The sequence below is a fragment of the Buteo buteo genome, chromosome 12, assembly GCF_964188355.1.
Source record: "Buteo buteo chromosome 12, bButBut1.hap1.1, whole genome shotgun sequence".
Lineage (NCBI taxonomy): Eukaryota > Metazoa > Chordata > Aves > Accipitriformes > Accipitridae > Buteo > Buteo buteo.
In genome coordinates, this window is record NC_134182.1 from 1121112 (window position 1) to 1143435 (window position 22324).

At 41.6% G+C, this 22324-nt stretch overlaps 1 protein-coding gene across 1 annotated transcript in view; it reads left to right on the top strand.

The window, feature by feature from the left end:
* ABHD12 (abhydrolase domain containing 12, lysophospholipase) overlaps window positions 1–22324 on the top strand; it is a 46542-nt gene that overhangs the window by 10086 nt on the left and 14132 nt on the right. The window contains exons 2-5 of the mRNA XM_075042378.1: window positions 11041–11165; window positions 15254–15359; window positions 17771–17890; window positions 20741–20771. Coding sequence (XP_074898479.1) covers window positions 11041–11165; window positions 15254–15359; window positions 17771–17890; window positions 20741–20771 — 382 coding nt within the window. The remainder of the gene's footprint in view (window positions 1–11040; window positions 11166–15253; window positions 15360–17770; window positions 17891–20740; window positions 20772–22324) is intronic.

A 22324-nucleotide genomic window follows, 5' to 3' on the forward strand; every position in this document is an offset into this window, starting at 1 on the left:
TTGCTTTAAACTGTGGTAGGCTGATGCACAGTGCTGCAAAATGTTCTGTTTCTGTGTAGTTAAGTATAAATTCCAACACCTGCTTTTCACCTTTGTTGAGTATGTGTTTTCTGGCTTGGCTCTTCAGAGTTCTGTAGTATTAGCAAAGGCTCTGGTTTTAATTGTTGTTAATTTTTCTGTCCTTTTGGGATTGTTTCCTCAACAAGATGATAGCTAAAGCTGGAATCCCTGAATAAAGCACCGATGAAAGCAGGAACGGATTAATCTTCCTGGCTGTATGCAAAATAACCCCCTGTTCAAGGTATGTCAGAGGCTGACAGCAGTTCTGTATCTGTTCATACATCTGTTCTTTAACCATGGCTGTTGCTTTATGGCCTTGCACTGTTTGCTAAGCCGCCCTTTTTAAACAGGTCACAATTACAGAGGGCAGTGTGACTGCTAGCTAAATGTAACTGTGCTCAGCTGACGGTCAGCATATGTAATGTTTTGGCATTGTTTAGTGTTCTTGTTTGCTTGTATGCCTCTAACAGGAACTGTTGGTTCATTGTAATCAAAATGTATTACTAATGATGTGTTCTGCATCTAAAAGGTGGCAGTATCACTGCTAACACAAAAACATTTTTTTTGCTTCAGACTTCCAAGGAGGAATGGCTTCTGATCTCTGCCAGCAAAAGCAGAGCTCTCTCAATTGGACAAATATAAGACAACCATCTTCATGCATTTAAAAGGAAAAAGGTCTACAATACACAAATGAGACTTTTGCTCAGGTGGTCTAAAAGAGAGCCAGAGGCACAGAGCCTGCCAGTAGTGGGAATTCTCAAGCTGTGTGGCTGTCTCCCAAAAACTGTTGTGTGAAAAGAAGATTTCATGCCCGCAGAGTTGTGCAGCTTGGAAATATGGACCTGTTCATACATGTGTATCCGTAGGAACAAAGTCCTCTTATTGCTGCAAGGTTAACACACGCATGCACGTCTGGTGGATTTACAGCATGTTAACAAGTTTTAAGTGGTGGTAGGGGAACTGGCTTGGCCGTACTGTATGCTTTTTCAATTATGGTATGCATTCAACAGGCAAGTGGCTTTATGTTAAACGGCAGTTAGGAGCTGTGGTGGAATATTACATGTCTAAATTGGTTCTGCTCTTGAACCTTTGCTTGTGCACCCCAATATTCCTCCTCGTGAAGGAGAGTGTGATAGAGAGAAATAAGCTGTACTGCTTCAATAAAAATCCAACTCAGCTGCTCTCAAGCTCCGGTTTTGCACTTCTGGTGCTGTTTCAGTTTTGTCGTGTTTATGTTCTGTTTTTTCCTCTTTCATTTGCAGACAGCTTTGCGTTCCCCAGCTCATGGACTATTGAGAGGGCTGTGCCTTTAATATAAACCAGCTGTCAGCTGCGAAATGAGTGGAAAACTTAAGAATTCAGTAAACACTGTGGAGGGAGTGTACTTGCACCACAGTGGTATCTCAATGCCAAGCTTGCCTAAAATCTAGTGTGGGTGACTTCAGATTTGATTAGTGTCAGCAGCGTTGCTGGGGAGCTACGGAGAAAGCATATTCTTAGAATTTAAACAAATGGTTCATACTGGAAAGGTTCTGGCACAAACTAAACAGCTGTTGCAGAAGATGTATTCAAGGCAAGTCAACAACCTTAAAACCCTAATCCCCAAGCCTTCTTTTCTGTCCCAAAAGTCAATTGTTCAGTTGCCTAGGGTATAATTATTCATTGTTTGCTGCATACTTAAAATAACAGAAGCATCTGCTCCCTTATTCTTCAAACACAGCTTTCAGGTTAATCTTGTCACACACAATTCACACTAATGCCAATACCATTTTACCTAAGTATTGAAAAGTAACATAGCTGTTGCTTAGGTCACGCTGTCAGTATACATTTTAAATAAATCAGTGCTGTATTGCCAAGTGTTATGCTCGTTCTTGTCTCCTGGTCTGTGACACACATGTCGGTTTCACGCAATTAGAATGTAGGTTATCAAGACTGATGGTCCAAGTTCCTGTCCTTCAAAGGAAGTGTCAATACTTAGGGTGATTTAATGGGGAAGAGTTAGACGTAGCTCCCATGTCTTTGTCCTGTGGGGTGTGTGAATAAATGCCTGTTTATGTGACCCTTTCCCTACCTTGCTTCATTTGCTCTGCTTTTTGCAAACATGTTTCACTGCTAAAAGCCTATACCTTACCTGCAGGCTGCTCCTTTATTTCTGCTCATTAACATTGTACACTAACTTGCCTTTCCTTCACTTTATGGGCTTCATTTTTTTTTCCTGCTGTGCTCTAAGTCCCTGTGTGACCCTACCTGGCATTTCGTTGCTATTGACTGACTGATTAGCAGTGCCTTCCCTTTCCCCTTACCCTGAGGGCTCATGCCACGTTTCCCTGTCTTGGTGGACTGGAATCTTGATTCTTGCAGGTCCTACTCAAGATCTTTCCCTATTCCACAAGCTGAAATGTAGTTATTAAGGTCTTGATAGCTGGAGCTTGCTGGTTCTGTCTGAAAAAAACAATTAATTGAGATGCTTTCCTTTACTTTGCAGTTATATGTCTTGGAGTGACAGACCTGAGTTCTTGTAAATTACTAGCTAGATGGCTTCCTTCTTGCTGTTTATTGTTTTAAGTTAATGTTTAATCACTTGATATTAATCAGAAGGAGGCACAGAAGCAGTCTAAGTGAAAGTCTGGCCTGCAAGAGGGCAGCTAGGTAATGAAGTGGTGGACTGGGGAATTTTGGGAGCTTAAAGTTTCAAACCTCATCTGTATTCAGGTAGTTGGAACAACACTGCCTGAAGCTCTTACCCCAGCCAAAAGGAGGTGCCCTGCAGGCAACAGCTTGTTTGGGGGCTGAAATGGGTAAGAAAGCCTCAGGGAAGAGCTTGGGAATAGACAGTTTGCAGTGGAGGGAGGGAAAGGACATTGCTGAAGAGGAATGTGTTTAAGGTGGCAGTTGTACAGTCTTTGTAAGCTGATGCCACTGCCAAAAGAAAAGGTCCTGGAGGCTCCTTCTTTGGGCAGGCTTTTCTACCACAGCTGCTAAACCATATCTACAAGCTGATCAATTTGAAAAGCTAATTTTATATGTATTTGCATGTGTCCGCTGTGATGCGTGTACAGGTTCAGGTCTTTCCTACGATGAATCTTCTTTTATGGCCTCATTAACATTTGCCAACTTCAGTCTGCATGGGTATGGAAATGAATGGAAAGTGGGATAAACTGCATAGTTTACCCATGTAGAGCTTGTCAGATGAACTTGAGTAACTTCTCTGACTGAAAGGTGATGTGTGTGGGTTTTTGTTTTTGTTTTTTTTTTTTTAAAGATGACAGAAATCCAGCAGGCCTAACTGAAGGCAGCATTAGTAGCCTTTTGATTGGTGTTACGTGGGACATTGTTAATGGAAAATAAGGGGTGGGGTGCTGAAAGTGCTGATTAACATATAGCCAAAATATTCTGGTTCTGTTTGCTGACATGCAGCACTTCCCTGGAGCTGTGTATGCAGCTTTCACTGTCTTTCTATGGTACTGCTATGAACAGAGAAATAAGCTAGTGCTTATGACAGCTTTCTGCTGTGCTTCAGAAATACAACATACTATTCAGCAACAAAAAAAAAAGGAAGAAAGCATTTTTTGCTTTGCAGCAAAAAAAAAAAATTCAGTAGCTGGCAGTGTTTTTCTGTGGTTAGAACAGTTTGAATCTCCTGTCAAATGCTCACTCAAAAGGTTTTATGAGTGTACTGACAACTCCTTGTCAATGCTGGGTTTTGAGCTTTTCCCTCTGCTGGGACACTTTCACTTTCCATCACTGTTGGTGGTGTGTCTGTTTAAAAAATAAGCTGTCATATATTCCAAGGAACCTGAAGGTGGAGCTTGCATGTTTGAAAACATTCTCAAAAAAACTCAACTTGCCTTTCTTTTCTATCTTTTTTTATAAAAACCCGTAGGCTTTAAATTAGTTGCCTTTTCCACTACCTTATTAAGCCTGCTATTCCTGTTAATTTGTCTTTTTAATTAAAGAGAAATAGTAGAACATCCCAACTGTTTGCTCCTGGGTACAGTCAAACTAAGTAGGCTGTGGGAACTATGGAGTGGAGTAGATTTTCCTGGGCTGGGTCTCTGCTGGTAGAGGCTTGAATGCCTTGCTCCATCCTAGCTTTTTAAGGCCAATATTTAAGAAGGTGTGCTTAGTGTTTTATTCACACACCCCTTTTCCCACTTTCTCATCTCTGCCTACTGGTTAAATCTTTATTCAGCTTTTGTAGTACTCTAGTACCCTTCTCTTTTTCTAGGAAAAATCACTGTTCAGTGAGAAGTCAGCTAGTCTGATTTGTTGTGTGAACCTGGCGAAATTTAGTCTGTCTAGGTCAGCTCTGCATTGCCAGAGGGATGTTTGTGAAGCGTGGGCTGTTGTACTTTGCCAGGAGTTGGTAGGAGGAATTAAGCAGACAACTGTTTTAGGTAGTGTGTCCTTTGTAGGATGAGGGAATAGACTGGGTGACTTCTCGGGATCTCTTATAACCTCTTTATTGTTCATGTATCTATGACATGACTAAAATAGTCCCTGATTTCAGATGCTTTTCTTAAGTCGAATGATGAACATTTTGGATGCTACAGTGATGAAAGTCATAGGATTAGGTATTAATTTGTCTGTTCCATCTTCTGTACTTTTGATGGCATAGAATGGAAATTTACCTTGTGTTAATTGAGTGATACTTCCTGGTAACAGATCTAACAACTTCTACTGTTAATGCTCGGTTTTATGTGCAGATAGATTTGTACTTGAATTATAGAGGCTGTCAAAGAACAAACAGATACTCAACCTTTTCTGTCTCGTCTCAATAGCTGAAAGATCAGGTTGTCTTTTGCAGCATCAAAAAGTAAATCGTGTCCTTCACAGACATGGCGTGTGTCAGTAACAATTTATTCTACTGCTGGATGCTTGAAAAATCATTAAGTCCTTTACCCTTTGTAAAAATATGCTCTGCACAGCTCTTTGCAATGTAGTATCTTCATTCTTTTGTAGAAGTGCTGAAGTGATGAAACTATACTGCAGTCTAGATTTCTAGAGAGACTAGAATATTTCTTCAGAAAGAGCAAAGGTTCAAGATTTTAAGGAACTCTTCCTAGGAGGTGGCAAAGCTATCTGGTAGAGCTAATTTTCTTCTTGTTTTTCAGATCTTTCCAAGAGCAAAGATTTTTAGGAATTGATTGAAACTAAAAGCCTCTGAGGATGCAGATACCCATGCAGTTTATGTCCATGATTTTTGGGGGTTGTTTTATGAAACAAGCTTGGGGAAAAAAATGAGTAATGCCTTTACATTTGTGTCTTGTTTCCAGGATTGTGGTTTATGATTTTTTTTTAGATGATCACTTAATCCCTAGAATAGCAAGGTGAGTTTGGCGCCTTTGATTTTTCTTTTCGAGTTGTTTTGCAGTGAACTGATCCTGTTAAAAAGGATCCTAATGCCAAAGGGAGGGATCAGTTGCTCAGAATCTAAGAGTTCTGGTGGATATTGCTGTGTTCCTACTGGCTTTCAAGAACTCGGGGGAAGATCTGTTTTCAGGATTGGATGAATTTTCTATAATTCAACCTCCCTGCTCTCTATACAGTACCTCCAGTGAAGCAGAATTAAGGCTTGGCTGCAGACTTTTCATTGAGGAGAATTCTGCATAGCTGGACTCGAAATAAAAGAATCACGTGTTTGCCTATTTGCCCTATGCAGCTTCGTTCACTGTGCACGGAAACGAGGAAGGGACAAACCCTTTGACATTTGCATCTTTTCAGTTTGCATTTGGCTGCACATAAAGCAGGCTTTGCAGCAAACCAGAGGAGAAGACTACCCATATTAATCTTGTAGTGGAAAATTACTCTGGTGCATGTCATTGCACAAGCTGTCTAAAAGCTGCTGGTAACGTTTGGAAGTGGAGATAAGACCCACCGCCTGCCTGAGAACTCCCATTCAGGAGCTGAGAGGCTTTCTCTGAATGTGCTTTCACACGGTTGGAACGTTTTTTGCTTTTCCTTTTTTATTTTCTTGGCAGGGAACAAGTGAAATAAAACAAAAGATTAATCAGCTTGAGTGGCTTAGATGGCCTCTGGGGGGGGGAAAGAAAGATTGAGTGCTCCTTTCGCCCTTCAGGACCTTTAAGAAGGTGGAGCCCTGTGCAACACCACTGTCCAGACTTCCTATAGGAAGGGAAGACAAATGCTGTTGAAGATCCTACCTGGGCTAGAAACCATCCCTTATTTAAAGGAAGGCTGAAAGGCTTGCCAGTGACTTGATGTGTGGGCTGTCTTGCCCTGTGTGTGGCTGCTGTGTTGTTTCTGTATGCCGCTGTATGCTTGGGGCTCAGTTGCAGTTTCCAGGTTGTAGAATAGGTTGGTCTGGGTACAATACTGTTTACCCAAAGAAATTCATCCTGGTCCTTTAAATTCCCTTTGACCCTCAGTATTTTGAATCTTTTGCCCATGGCTTTGTCTCCTTCCTGATTGTCATGCTCTTGATTCTTGTCTGTGGGGAGGAATGTATTGATTTTTTTTTTAATGTTTTCTGTTAGAAAAGTGGGGGAACGTGTTCTTGTTATACCATTATTCATGTTATTTATTTCCTCCTCTACCACTTTTAAAGTAACTTTTGTCACCTGGTAATCAGGAGGTACCTTGCGTGACCAAGAATGAAAATGGTGTTGGCTCTCCACATCCCATGCTCTGAATTCCTGCTGGGAAAGGATTGTCAGTTTGCAGTTTGAACAGCTGATGATTCGAAGGACACCAGAGCAAGCCAGAGAAACAGCATTCGCTGAACAAACGTAGTCTTTTATTTGGGTGTCTGTGAGCATTTTGTTTTACCGTTGCCTCTGCTGGATGGCAAAGGCCATGTGGGCTGTATGTGCATTTGTCTGTAGGTCCCTTTGGGACTGCAAGCCCAGTGTTTGTGTGTTTCTGGTAAATTTGGTTCTTGCTAGACTGCAGCTCTGTTGATACCAGTCTCTTGTTTCGCCCTTGGCCTGCCCTTTCACCCTTGTAGCACAGCTAATACGGAGATCCCAATGGAAACTCTTCTGGTGTACTTCTGACACAGAAGTGATTCAGGTGCTCTCCAGGGAAATTATTTTAATCTGAATCTGCATGCAGAATACACCACAGTAGCATGGTCATTGGACACTCTCTGTTCATGAAACCTCCCAAGTTTGCTGGAGAGGAGGGAGGAACACCAGTACTGTGAATTGAAATATGCCCATATTAAATTTGCTTGCCTCTGTTGCTCTTTGCAGACACGCTGTAATTGTGGACCATGGCTTGAAATCCCTGTTGTGTGATGGTACAGTACTTAAATCTTAGTTTGGCAGTCATTTTCCATGGTTAGACGAAGGATGTTTGTGCCTGCAGTTCTCTTGGTGCTGGTAGAGTAAAGACAGCACACTTAGGAGAAGCTGTCATGAAGAGGACCCCCAGCTTCTCCTTGCCAGCCAGGTACTCTTACTGTTTGCCCAAATGCAAAATATGCTTGTTCTGAGTGAATATAGGACTTTTGTCTAGGTGTAAGTTACCAGGAATATTTTCCGTTTCTGATGTCATACTCACAGGAAAGACTTTCTTCTTTCAGATTTAAATATGTCTGGAGAGAGACTGTATCTTCAGATTCACTTTGGAAACCTGCGTGAAGCAAAAACTACTTCATATTTTGCCTGTGTTTGGACAGAACCCAGAAGCTGGGCAGAGGGAGAAAATGTGATGTCAATGGGGATTTTTTGATTTTGGGGTGGCTTGGGGTTGGGTGTTTTGGGTAGGTCTGGGTTTTTTTTTGTTGTTGGTTTTTTTCGGTTTTTAGACATTACTTTATTGTTCCTAGAAATCTGTTTATGGTATTCTTCAATGTCCTCAGTTTACAGCTGCTTATTCTCTAACTCACTTGTATTTTCTAACTAAGACTGACTGAGTTTCCTGGTGAAAAGGGGGTCAAAAGTATGTTGCTGCTGCCTTTTCCTGAGCACACCAAAAGCTCCCTATACAAGGCATTTATTTCCTGAAATAGCTTTTCTGCAGAGCAAGAACAGTTTAATTTAGCTAAATTGCTCACTAAAGACTTACCTGATAATTATACAACGTCTGTACTTCAGCACGTTGTCTTGGATTTATGGGAAGAGATGGATAGTTGACAGATAGAGGCTTTGCCCTGGTTGCATTTTAAGTAGACATCTCCCTGGAGATGAGGTGTAAATGTCACGTTACCGATTAGCATTTGGTGTGGGGTACCAGAGCAAAGGAAGAAAAGTCTCAGTTCAGTTTCAAAAAAAAGAGAAACTAAAATCGTTCCTGAGCTCTGACAGCATTACTCGGACAATGTAGTCTTCAGCATTTTCTGTTCCTGGTTCCAGCTTGTGGCTGGGTCATGCCGAGTGCTTTTGCAACCCAGACATCTGAAGAAGCTGTGTTTGATGTGCTCTGGTTGTGCCTGGAGGAGTTCAGACCTGACTCTGGTGCCTTTCTAAACAAGTGGGATTTTTTTCTGTAGGACTGAAATCCTGGTTGTATGCAAAAGTCCCCCAGGAGAGCTGTGTTTGGCTGCATCAGGATCTGGGCCCCAGGCAGGACAGCTTGCTGGAAAGCCCCATCCTGTCTGGTTGCTCACCCATGTTACCGTTCTCAGTGGGAAGGTGGCGATGGCAACTACTTCTCAAGTGTGAGGTGAGAGGAAACTGCAAGGTTCTGTTAACTTTGAGCAACCAGCCAAACAAGACAAAAAGTTTTAACTAAAAGACACACTTCTCTCATTGAAGAGAGCTAAATTATATCCTGATTGCTAAATGTCAACTACATGTTAGCTACCTTTCAGTGATCTCTCCTCCCCTTCTCTTCCACAAACCTTTTCCAGGGATGGAAATAGGCGGTAGGTGCTAATGTGGGGGTGGTTGTGGAAAGCTGGTTTTGAGAGTGGAGAGCTGTGATTAGCCCAAGCAAAATGTTGTGTGGGTTTTTTTTTTTTTCTTCCAAAGTTGTAGGCTTTGCATGTGTGTTTAGCTGACCTTACAGCATTTCACAGTGGATTGGTCTGCAGAGCCAGGCTGTACAGTACGTCTGCTGGGTGCCTCTCAAAGACCACAACTGTAGGCAGACTTTCTGTGTTGCTTGTTACTGCTTGTGCACTCAGGACCTCTGCCTCTTCTGCCTCTATTTGCTGCTCTCCATGGGGCAGAGGTGGGTCAATCTAAGGCTTTGGTACTCAATAATGTTCTTGTAAAGCCCCTGTTTTGCACTGTTTCCTCTGTCAGTCCTTTGCTGTTTCTGCTTTCCTTAATACTTTAGGAAACTGGGCTTGAGGTGTGGAAATGTCACTGGAAGCCTTGCTGGCTTTCTTCACCTCTTCATTGTCAGGTTTGCCATGGGAAGTATTAAAATCTGTTGAACCTTTTGACATGGACTTGTTGCAGTCAGAGCTGGTTGGCAGTGTCTTAGTGATGTATTTTTTTTCCCTGTTGGAAAATGCAGTTCCTTTAGCTTGTCAAGAAAAGTGCATCAGTTTTGATATAGATGTTTCTGGGTGAGAGGAAACAGACAGCTACTTGTAGGCAGGCAGTAGTGTGATGAAGGCAGGTTTTGGATGGAAAGGAGGATCAGCTATTCCCTGTGAGTATCCTGGCAATCCTGTCAAAAACTTACTGGGTGGGGTGGTGGTGTTGGAGCGTCTCCTTTTTCACTGTGCTGAAAAACTGTTCCTGAGAGTCTTGGCTTTAGCCTAGGACTACAAAGCTGTTGAGATGTTGAAGATTTTGGTACGTGATTAAACTATTTCCATCCCAGTTCTGTCTGTACACTTGTATTTCTTGTAGAAATGCTTTAAAGAGAGGTCTTCAGGCTCTCTTTTTGATAGTTTATACTAGCTGACAGTGTTCAAACCCTCTCAGCCCTAGTGTGGAGCAAGTTCTGCGTGTCAGCTCCTAAAATTGCCAAATGGGAGATTAATAACTTCATGCCTCTTGGAATCTGGCCCCTCTGCTTTCAGCTGCTGGCAGTTCCCAATACTGAGAACTGGTTGCTCACTGGCATGCAACGTCGTTCCTGCTTGAGACTGTCTGCTGGAAAGCAAAGGAAGTTGTGTTGCCTGAAGAGTTTACATGCCTTTTAGTTCTTGACTGCAGTGATAGTTGAGGGCCTCAGTGTTCTGCCCATAAAATGTTAATCAACTAGACCATTAGAAGTACACCTTTATGTATATGTACATGCATATATATGTATATGAGCGTGTATGTGGTAATTATTCTGAGCCAATAAAGTATATTTTGAGAAAAATTGCTTAACTAGCTACTGTGTGGTTCTTTGATTTTGTTGTGTTTGTTTGTTTGTTTGTTTGTTTGTTTTTGTGGTGTTGGTTTGGGGTTTTTTTTGTAGCTTATTCCTGATCAGACTATTTAGGAGAAAACAGAAATAAAGTGTTGGGGCAATTGCTCCAAACTCAGTCTGGACACATAGAGAGTGATGCTGCAGATAAAATTAATTTCATAATGTTTTATAACTTAGATTTGCTTTCCAGAGCATTGAGAGGTATGAACCCTTTTAGCAGAATGTCTGCTTCAGTCTGTACATGAGATCACGTGTAATTTTATCAGTCTCGTTGCACATAGGTCCTCAAAATATCTGAAAATCTAACTGAACAAAATGTTGCTAATCGTGATTTAAATGGGAAGTGCAGTCAGGCTACTTTTTGGGGAGAGACATGTGATATGCATTTCTAGAGATCCTGAAATCTGTTAAATCAGCAGAAAAAAGCTCTTGTCACAGAGTGTTTCAAAATGTAATTAGTGGGGAGTTTCTGTTCCCTTTTTCTAAGCTGCATATCATCAGCTGACAGTTTGGTTACTTCTGTCTCTTTCAAACAACTGAGGCTACATAAACTGTTTAAAGTTAGTTTTGTTTAAAGAGTAAATGACCAGGTTTTCAAATACACCAAGCACACAGGTCATTGTGAAAATTGCTTCATAAAATTCCTGCTGTATTCAGGTCTGTCTTTCTCTCTTTTTTTTTTGTTTTTCTTTTATACAGGCGATATGGATTATGGTTTCGATTGCGGAAGTTAATAATCTGGTTGCTGGGAGTGTACATAGCGATTCCATTTCTAGTAAAACTTTGCCCTGCTATTCAGGCAAAGCTGGTCTTCCTAAACTTTGGTAAGTGACTCAGTCTGTTGGGATGGTTGAGGGCTGAAGGGGAGGAGTGTCTTTATCTTTCATTTGTCTGCCTTCACTTTCACCCTGCATGTGTACAGCTTGTGAAGGATATGAACTTTCACAGGTTGCAAGCCCTCCAAACTATGGTTTGGAAAGCATTCTCTGTGGCCCTAGTGGTCTTTGTAGTATGTCTTTATACAAATACAGTGACCAAACTGAAGTCAGCTTTCAGCTGAAAGGGTCTCCTTCAGGAAAACTGTGCAATATGTCAAATGCATTTTTCTGAAGGGTTCAACAAAGTTGCATGAAGGACAACAAGTAAGTGAAATTGAATCCCATTAATTGTTTTCCAGGCAGTGACTCTCTGAAAGCATTTTAGGAGAATATTCTGGTTGGGACAGAAGAGACCTCTTCATACATTCAGATTGACTGCTTCCTTGTGTCTCTTTAGCCTTTGCATTTGGTCAAACTGGCAGTACAGTGGGTCTGGCGAGCTGGCTCAGCTCCCAGGTCACCCAGGGAGGCTTGAGCATGCACAGGATGGAAAATAATGGAGCATCACTATATGAGACGGGCTTCTTTGCCATCTAAATTTGTCTTTAAACCTCACTTGTGTTTTGTAATGAAGTGTTGAAAAATATCTTCCTTTGACTGTAGAAGCTAGAAGGACCAACTACAGCTATGTTGCTTCTATGTAACTTCTGTCATTTTGGTTGTATGCTCTGTATATTCTAACACCTAGGATCATGGTCAATGTGAAGTGTGCGCATGTGTGGCCAGTACTTGTGCCTTGATTGTCAGAACTGACAGCTGGGTAAGGTGAATAATGCAGGTTACTTCCATTTTCATCACCTTGCTTTTTCAGTGATGATTTTAATTTGCCCTTGCAGAGCTTTGCTAGGTCTCACTGAAGTTCCTGCCTCTGTTCATTCCCAAGTGAACGAAATAATTGTTCCGTAACCCTTTCTTGTACTAGTACTTGCACTAATATCACTGCAGCATTGTTCCTACTGCTTTATATAATGGCAGTCAGATTTTACTTCTGATGGTACTCCCATGAAAAACTATTTACCTTAATGCAAAGTGCATTCTAACACACTTACTAGAAGTACATTGACATGTTTCAGTAATTCTTCTCCACTGGAGAGTGACATTTCTCCTCCAGAGGAGTGGCGTAGGGTTTGCCCTGTTATACTGTTTTTTTAACTTCTGAGTATAAATCGCTACTCTTCAGCCATCTTTTACTCCTCCTTTTGCGTAGTTTGAGATTTGCTTCCAAAACAGCAGCACAGAGCCTCAGGAGAAAGTGCTTCCATTTGTTTCTCGACATAGCTGAAGATGAATCGGTAGCGGTGCTCCCGCTGTTTAGCAACTGAACCAACATCTGGATTTGTTCTTGAGGACGGACTTTTATTCCAGGTTATGAGATACATGAGCATATGGGGTAGACATCTCAAGCTGTCTCTACTGGAAGTCTTCAGAAAACCGAGATTTCTAGAAGCATAAATACAGACTAGATCAGATTTAGTGTACCAGTATGATTAACAAATCATATGATTTTTGTCATGTGATGTGTTACGAGTAATATCAAATAGCTCTGAAACATGTCACTAAAAACCCTTTAATGTGCTAAGTCTCCGTGTGATGTATGCCTATATGATGATGATGGTGATATGTTTGTGTGTGTAGAATAGATGGACCATCCCAGTGATAAATGGCCATACATAAAAATTACCTGTACTTCTATATTTTTCTCTTGCTTTGAGGTAGCTGCTTACCTGGCCTCCATCACTAACATTGGTATGCTCCTCTTTCTTGTGCTATTTTGTAATACAAAAAGATACAAAATCATAACAGATTTGGCAAATGGGAAAATCGAGGCAGAGAGAAGTTGAATAACTTTCTCAAAACACTGCTAGGAGTGACTTGTGTGCCTGTGCAGACCTTGACCGCAGAACCTACCATCCTCTTGGAGGATCCACCACCCTTGTGAGAGCATCGCAGAGTTCTGCGGTGACAGCACGGTGACCCAACGGGTCTCTGGTGATGTGCATGCTTTGTCTGGGATGCTTCCACATGCTTTTGCATAAGAGCAAACAGACTTCACAGGTATAGATTTGCAGTCTAAGGGGCCAGATTTGTCAGGTTGACATTGGCTGATGTCTGGCATGGTTTTCATGTTTGTGGCATGTTTAGTGATTTTTTTTGGGTGGTAAGTGAAGTGGTTTAATCCAGTCAGCAACTAAGCGCCACGCAGCCACTCACTCACTCCCCGCCCCGGGATGGGGGAGAGATTTGGAAGAGTAAAAGCGAGAAAACACGGGGGCTGAGATAAAGACAGTTTAATAGATAAAGCAAAAGCTGTGCACACAAGCAAAGCAAAACAAGGAATTAATTCACCCCTTCCCATTGGCAGGCAGGTGTTCGGCCATCTCCAGGAAAGCAGGGCTCCATCACACCTAATGGTTATTTGGGAAGACAAATGCCATCACTCCAAATATGTTGTCACACGCCCCCCCCCCCCCCCCCCCCCTTTCCTCCTTCTTCCCCCAGCTTTATATGCTGAGCATGACATCCTATGGTCTGGAATATCCCTTGGGTCAGTTGGGGTCAGCTGTCCCGGCTGTGTCCCCTCCCAACTTCTTGTACCCCCCCCAGCCTGCTCGCTGGTGGGGTGGGGTGAGAAGCAGAAAAGGCCTTGGCTCTGTGCAAGCACTGCTCAGCAATAACTGAAACATGTCTGCATTATCAGCACTGTTTTCAGCACAAATCCAAAACATAGCCCCATACTAGCTACTATGAAGAAAATTAACTCTACCCCAGCCAAAACCAGCACAGGCTGTCACCATTATCAGTGCTTCTTTGTGTGTCAGTAGCACAAAAACTTTGGTATGTTAATTGTTATGTCACTAAATTTCCAGGAGACAGACTTCCTGGCCCTGCTGGAGTGGAGCTCAAGTTTATGAGAAAAGCCTGAACCACTGGGAAAAGAGAGTCCTTAAAACTGATGCTGTCAGTAGATCTCTATAGCATCTGCCTTGGTATTGGGTGTGTCAGAGGCTGCCTAGAGAGGCCATACAGCATTGGTGATGGAAAAGGAAGCATTTGGACTAAGCACATCCTCTCATTTAGCACATTGCACAGTGTCCATAAGATGTAGCTTGTGAACCAAGCAATGGAAAACAAACCGCTGAAAATGTTTAATGTTTGACTTTCCTGATGTTGCTCGTGTTTGAATCTGTGAATATAACAAGCAATGAAAAACTGTGTATTGTATAAGTTGGGGAACAGAAAACATTTGGAAGATTGAATTGAGATGTAATGATTTTGTTTTCAGGGTTCTCTTCCTGAAGAGATGAAGTTTCCAGCCTAACATGATCTCTTTTAAATGCTGCAGTGTCTGGGAGATAACGGCAATTATTTGATAGTCTTTGGAGAGTGGGCTAACAAACTGCATATCCTCCTCAAAGGCTCAGGAGGACAGCGTTTAACACAATTTATCTTACTCTTACGGGACACAAACCATGTGGTGTCTGCTACTATAATGCAGTATCACCTTTAGGTTGTTTTATTATAGAGGCTGAAACCACGTGTCATCCTGAAACATGTTACAGCTCTGGGATGCACCCTTTATCCCAGGGAGTTTGTCCCATCGGTAACTTCCATTACAGCTACAATGCAAACAGTGAAGTTTTGCCAAATCAGCTAACCCAGCCCATTGATGCAGCAGGAGCGACTGTCTTGTGGCTGGGAGATTTACAAAGCAGGCTGGGCAGAGGTGGTTAAATGTGTATCACAAGAAGCTTTGTCTGTCTCCCCCACCTCTTAATTTTAGCCTACTCCTTGTTTTTTTGATGGTTGCTTGTGTCTTCTTACCTGCTCTCTTTAATGTTCATATTTTAGTCACAGCTGTAGCCAGTTCATTCTTTCACACAAAAAGAATAAGGTCTTTCCAGCACAGTGGACCAGTTTGTACAACTCTTCAGTGCCTTGGTAAAGCATTTTTGTAAGAAAATAAAGGTAAAAATTAAAAGGTTTCATATTCTGGTTTTTTTTAATTATTATTTTTTTACTTTTTTGTATTTCAGTGAGGGTCCCATATTTCATTGACTTGAAAAGACCACAGGATCAAGGTTTAAACCATACCTGTAATTATTACCTGCAGCCAGAGGAGGATGTAACCATCGGAGTCTGGTAGGGAAGCCTGTTCTGTGCAGTATGTGGCTATACACCTTTATCCTTGTTTTTGTTCTCGGTGTTGCCTATCCAGTATTTTCGCTGTGCATGTGACAACCATTGCCTGTTCTGTTTTGTGGATGTTTGTGTTTTCCTCTGCCAAGTGACCGAGTTCATGTTGAAAAGTATGCAGATCTCTGGAGCTCATCTGAACTCGGATCAGTAATGCATGAAACATGATTGACAACCTGTGCATTCAGAGAAACTTCATAATTTGGAATTGTAAAGGTTACAGGTCTGCATTGCTACAAAGATCATGCCTCCATATCAATGAGACCCAAGGAGTTAGAAGTTCTGTCATTCAACTGCTGTTCATATTTTGTTTGGCAAAATAAATGTGGGGGAAGATAGGAAAACAGGATCAAAGTGATCAGAGTAGGAGGAAGAATATTCTGTGTGTAAAACATATGTAAGGTTTGGAGAGTGGGTGAGAACAGAACACACAGTTTACTCTTGTAACAAAACAAGTGACAGTATCAGAGCTCACTTGTCATTCCTGCCTCACGAAGAAGATTTTCTGGTCCCAGGCAAGGACAATTTATTTTAGCTCCTTTTTTTTATGTTACCCAGGATCAGCTCAGATGAGTGGTTCTCTGTCTGAAAAGGTCCACTTTCAGTACTTCTGTATTATTATATCAGCTCAAACCAGCTTCTGCATTTGTTTCTTGTCATCACTTTTCTATTGTGTCTCAACACCAGAAGTTTCAAGGCCACAGAAAAGTTCCTGCTAGCTTTGAAGAAGTGCTTGCAGTTTGAATATAAATGCAAGAGCAGCAAACACCTGAAAAAAAGGCTAGACACCATGTCAGGTGTGGAGGGAAGGGGGCTGTTCCTTAATACAGCCAGTGATGTTAGATCTGTAAGCTGAAGGATTTGAAGTTTTCAGTTATGTGTGTGTAACTTCTATGTGTCCACTAATGCAGTAGAGATTTTCTCTTCACTTGAGGGTATATGACCTTTTGAATGGGACAGTGATACCCTGCTACATAAAGATGGTTCCTTCCCTTTACGTCAATTTTGGTGAAAGATAGGTTTTGGTAAAAGCTGGAAGTTCAGTCTTTCCAGGGTAGGCTGATAAATAATGGTTTATATCTTCACTTGGAAAATTACAATTCTACCTGCTAAGCTGAGTAAGTTTAGATAGCATTCTTGAGATTTTTGTTTCCCTTGTAAGTGTGCTGTACTGTGTATCTTTACTAAACCAGAACTTCCAGTTTGTGGCGGCAGTTCAGAGTCCATGTCATTTGTCTTGATACTTATGAGATAGGTTTTCATGAAAGTTTGGAGCCTTGCTTTAAAGCCAGTTTAAGGTCTTGTGTTTGGTATACTTCTGAAACAAAGTCCTCAGCCTGCTTTGTTCATAAGCTTGCAAAAGTCTTGAGGTAGAATAGTTGGAGAAGTTGTGAGTCCTATAGTTACTGGGGCTTTTTTCCTCCTCAAGAACTCAATGTCTGCTGGCTGCATGCATGCAAGTAGTCTTTTTACATCGTTTCCCCCTGTATTGGTTTGTCCTCTGAGCTTTACATCTGGGAGGAAGTTGTGGTAGATGGAGTTTGTCTTTCTTCCAAGGAGAAAGGCATGGGAGTACTTAAGTTGCTTCTGACAGCTGTAAGCTAGCCCCCTTCTCAACAATCTGAGGTGGTTGTGGGCATGTACTCCCTTTCAGTGTTTGTCTTCTAGAATAGTTATCCAATCTCTTCGGTCTGTCATTCCTCTCTTTCCATTCCACCAGTGTTGAATTCTTTGTAACATGCTGCCCAGCTATATTATCTACAGAAGAACAGCTGCGAGTTAAAAATTCCTGGCTCTTCTAGACTGTAGCTTTTCCAGCTAAAATGTTATACCTTTAAGAACCTGTTGTCTGAAAACAAAATTATCTTCTCATCAGAACCTGAGCCCCTCTTTTTCCTCAGATTGACTATGGAGTCAGATATGCCTCTTACCAAACATGCTTTCCAAAACCAGCTGACTTTGATTATTCTGAATATCTGCTGACCTAGCTATGAATCTTGTTTATGGTATATAAGTGTGTTAATTGAAGTAATTAAGTGCCATAAAAGGTGAGGAATTGGCATTCTTTCTCCAGAACAGCAGGAAGTTCTGTAATTGTGCTTTGGGTTTGCCTGTGAAGTTTGATGCCTCGCACAGCCCTGAGTTTTGAAGGCAACAGCGATGGAGGTGAAAATGTAGAAATAACCCTAGCCACTGCCTTTTAAACTTGGCCATTTGTCGGCTAATCATGACAGATTTATGAAGAGTGTGTGTGAGGTGTGTAATCCTGAGTTAATGACTTGATGAAAAAAACTTGAAATTCAAGTAGCAGACACTGCGTAGCAACAGGACAATGTAATTTTTCCTTCTGTATACAGGCACACGGTCCCTGCAGCTTTATGGAAGAATGCCCGAGGGAAGGACCAGTTGTGGTTTGAAGATGCTTTGGGTTCCAGCCACCCTGTAATCCTTTACTTGCATGGCAATGCGGGAACAAGGTGAGGCACAAAACAGGGATGGCTTTGTTTCATGCTGTGTTTTCCTGGCTTGCCACAGCTTCAACACATTGATAAGAAAGATGGGGACAAACTTTTTAGTAGGGCCTGTAGTGATAGGACAAAGGGTAATGGTTTTAAACTAAAAGAGGGTAGATTTAGACTAGATGTAAGGAAGAAATTTTTTACGATGAGGGTGGTGAAATACTAGCACAGGTTGCCCAGAGAGGTGGTAGATGCCCCATCCCTGGAAACATTCATGGTCAGGTTGGAGGGGGCTCTGAGAAACCTGATCTAGTTGAAGATGTCCTTGCTAATTGCAGAGCGGTTGGACTAGATGGCCTTTAAAGGTCCCTTCCAACTGAAACTATTCTGTGATTAAAATCAGAATAAAATCTAAAAGCAGTTTGGTGCATCTCCTTTCTTTTAAAAGGAAAGCATGTTTTAAGAAATGATGCCTCTCCATTTATTGAATGTGGGAATAGATTTATTGCAGTTATCAGAGATAGCTGATACTGTAGTTTACCTTGTATCCTCTGCTAGAAGCCAGGAGGCTGTGACACTTCCTAGATCAGGTAGGGAGAAGTACTTCTTTTCAGTATATGAAATACACTGAATGAAATAATACTATCATGGGATAGTATTACTGCTTCTGTATATGTGATTTACATGCATTAAATAAACTTTCCAGTTCCTTTCGTGAGCTTATTTTAGTAGTTAACACATTCTGAGGAAAGAAAATCAGAAGGAAAGAGGTAATGTGCTGGTCTTGTTTCATTGTTGCATATATACAGGACATTTGTCTGGAATAGGAGCATTTCTAAAATTTGTAATTTTATAGTTGACTATGTGTATCAGCTAAAGAAGTAGGTTGCTTCTCTATACTTTGTTGCTGGATGCTAAAAACCATTAGCGCAGTGTGAAACTTCCCGAATGTTTCTCAGAATCATGTTCTTACTGCCACATCTCTGCATGCTACAGTGCTTTAGTTCATTTATTAGAATATGGTCTTTTTCCTTACTAATATGCATCTTACAAAGAATATCAGCCCCTTTCTGAGTTTTGAGTGCCAGTGCATGTTCTTTTGAAGCTGATATCTGCTTGTAGATACTAGAGCAGAAACATTGCAGAAATACAAGTTCCATGATGTAAAGCAAAGAAACTCTGTTTTAACCGTGCCGGTAGTGAAGGTTTGCTAGCCTTTACATCGCAAGAACATTGCCCTTTTTCACTTAAATTCTTGTCTTAGCAGTGTTCTTTTTTGGTACAAGGGCATGATGTGGAAGATGCGTGCTGTGAGCCAGGAAATGCATGAGCAGATGGTTTTTGGAAACTGATCTTGTCTTCTTGTGCTGATGTATTACAAGGTTGAATCAAATTGTTGCATTATTTTTCAAATACTGCTTCACTCGTTTTCTTGCCTTTATTGGGTGTAGCAAATGACACTAATGGAAGCTATTCTGCAGCTTAATGGTGGTAATTTGGGACCAGTATCTCTGTTATGTGCTTATTGATTAGCTTTACTTCTTGGCTCCCCCAAGTGCTACTGAGATAAAGTACTGAGCTATGGATCGATTACGTATTTCGCATTTCACTTTAGTCTGTGTATTGGAGAAGCTGGAGGTGTATTGGCTTTGCTCTTTCAGCTTTAGTATATATTGCTGTATGTTTCTACACTGCATATTCAGTCTTTTGTCAAAGGGCTGCTTTATTGATGCAGGCTGCATTAACCATAAGTAAAAGGCACTGCGTTGGCTTTCTGGTTTGCCTGAGTGGTCTGGAGCTGAGGCAAAAATTTTATGATTACTTGATCCCCTTAGAAAAAATTCCTCTGTTGTACTTTGAGGAATGATGAAAAGGCACCAATGTGTGCACGGCAAGGGTGACTTTTGAAGCAAGCGTTCTTCTTCTTCAGGCTTGTGTGATTCAAAATGACTTACAAGCAATCCCTTGTGTTTCGCCCTGAGTGTTTTTGGCTGCATTAGGTATTTTGTAGTATAGTTGGAGCTGACAGCTTTTGGCTGGCAAGTGCATGTGTTCTTAGAGGGAGGTCTGGAAAGTGGCGTTTTGTTTTAGAGGCCTGCACTGACCTAACCGGTCATAGTGTGAATGTTTTAGTTTTCTTATGAGTGCAGGAGTAAATCTACTCTTGCATCAATACTGGATTAAAGTTTGAGTGTGGATTAGCCATGTCATGTTGTGGATATATTTTAAAGCATGTAATGGCACATTCACTCTCCTTTCCATTTTATTGTCTAGATTTCAATTTATGAAAAAAAAACATTAAAGCAGATTCTTCCCATGGACTTACTTACAGTGTTCAACTCTGGTTTTCTCTGCTCAGTCTTTTGCACATGTCCTTTCTGTCCCTGTGCTTGGAGCCAGGTGAGAAAATCCAAGGGCCATCTGCTTGGGTTAATGTGGTGAGTCCTGCTGAGAGCATCACAACTTGGAGAGCAGGGGTTACTGGCTGGGGCAGCAATGGTGGCAGGAGTGCAGGGTCTGCAAAGCCAACAGGGACAGGCTGTTTTGGATATATTACACGCTTTGGAAAAGGCAGATAGGAGGGTGGGTTGAAAAGTTCATCTTTACCTGCTTTGAGAAGAGATTTATAGGGAGAATTTGACTTCAAAGCTATGTCCTACACAGCTCAGGAAAGCTTTGCCGTCTTCTTGAAGCCTGTGATAAAGCAGTTACAGTGTTTCTTATGTTTGGCATGTTTGTGTTAAACTGAAAACCTGAGGCAATTGGGAAAGTCTGTTTCTGGAATCTTAAATGTTCACGTGTTTTTTTTGTTGTTGTTTGTTTGGTCGTTTTTTTTCTCCTCTTCTCTTCATGAACCACTCTCACCAGAGGAGGGGATCACCGTGTGGAGCTTTACAAGGTAAGTGGCTGCACGTGTTGTCCAAGTAGTCGCGTTAACACATCAGATGTGCGCAGACTTGAGAAGACTGCTCGTTACAGCCCACTGCCAACAGGCAGATAGCTTAGGCTCTTAGTCTCCTCTAGATATGAAGCATGTGTGGGAAAAGGGGTCTGTAAGCCGTGAGCACGCTTCCCCATATTAAAAGATATTTGAAAGGTCTTTTACTTGCTGTTGTTAACTGTCAGGTCCAACTGAGCTAACCAGAGGCTTTGCCAGGAACACTTTCACAACACAGTTTATCAGAAAAAATTCAGGTTTTATTTAATCACAGCCGTAATTTCACTGATTATACTAGTATACTAATTCAAGGTACCATTTAAGAGTATTCTTTCATATGTTACCAGTCTCTATATACTCACCATCATAGAATAGAATATTTTCAGTTGGAAGGGATCCACAATGATCATCTAGTCCAACTGCCTGACCACTTCAGGGCTGACCAAAAGTTAAGCATGTTAAAGGCATTGTCCAAATATCTCTTAAACATTGACAGGCTTGGGGCATCAACCACCTCTCTAGGAAGCCTGTTACAGTGTTTGACCACCATCTTGGTAAAGAAATGCTTCCTAATGTCCAGTCTAAACCTCCCCTGGCGCAGCTTTGAATATATATATATGTGGATTGAGGCCAGCTCGGATTCCTTGCGCTCTTCAAACTTTTGAAGGTGACGTTTGGCCTTTTAAATGCCAAAAGGTTGGGCTGAGCCACTATAAACCTCCTCCTTGGTCCGTTAGTTGGCCAGCGACAAAGCTAGTACTTGCCTATTCACAGAACAATTTGTTGCAATAAAACACTTTCAAGGTTGCCAGTGCGGGGGTTACTTCATCACTTGGCAGGCAGGCAGGTTCAGCCTGGGTTTCTCCCTTTCCCATGGCACAGCTCATTTGTATGAGTGGTACCATCTCAAGTGCTGAAAATTTTGTACAAAACCCAATGAATTTTCCGGATGTAGCACCATGGTACGTTACATGAGAACAGGCAACTTCAGCTGCTTTGGGTCTTTTGCCTAATGACTTTTGCTGTCGTTTATTTTATTAAACTCTCTCTTGGCTGAAATTCTCACACACAATTTCTTGATCTCATCATGTGTTTCTAAGAGAGCCATAATTATTTTTTCTGGCTCATTTCAGAGGGGTCTGAGTCTGTGGTTTTTTCCTATGGATTTAGCTGTCATTCCCTTCGCTTTACAATTTGTGTCAGAGTGTTGGCACTCATAAAGCTTTATTGCAATGCAGCTTCTTATGCAAGATCCCCTGCTGCAAAGTCTTTTTAATTCAGATTGCTTAGAAAATGCTGTTTGGCAACCCTGAGAAGGCAGGTGATATTTCTTTTCCTTCAAGAAAAAAGGATGAGCTAAGTTGCAGAAAGTTGGTTGAGGAGGCTGTTGTGTATGGTGGTCTATTTGGTCATTTTTCTGGGAACCAGCCTATGCTGCAATTAATTTTGTGCTGGCCAAGACAGGCAGAGGAGTTGTTTTGGATTTTGACTGAGCAAGAGTAGCAGTGCTTCAG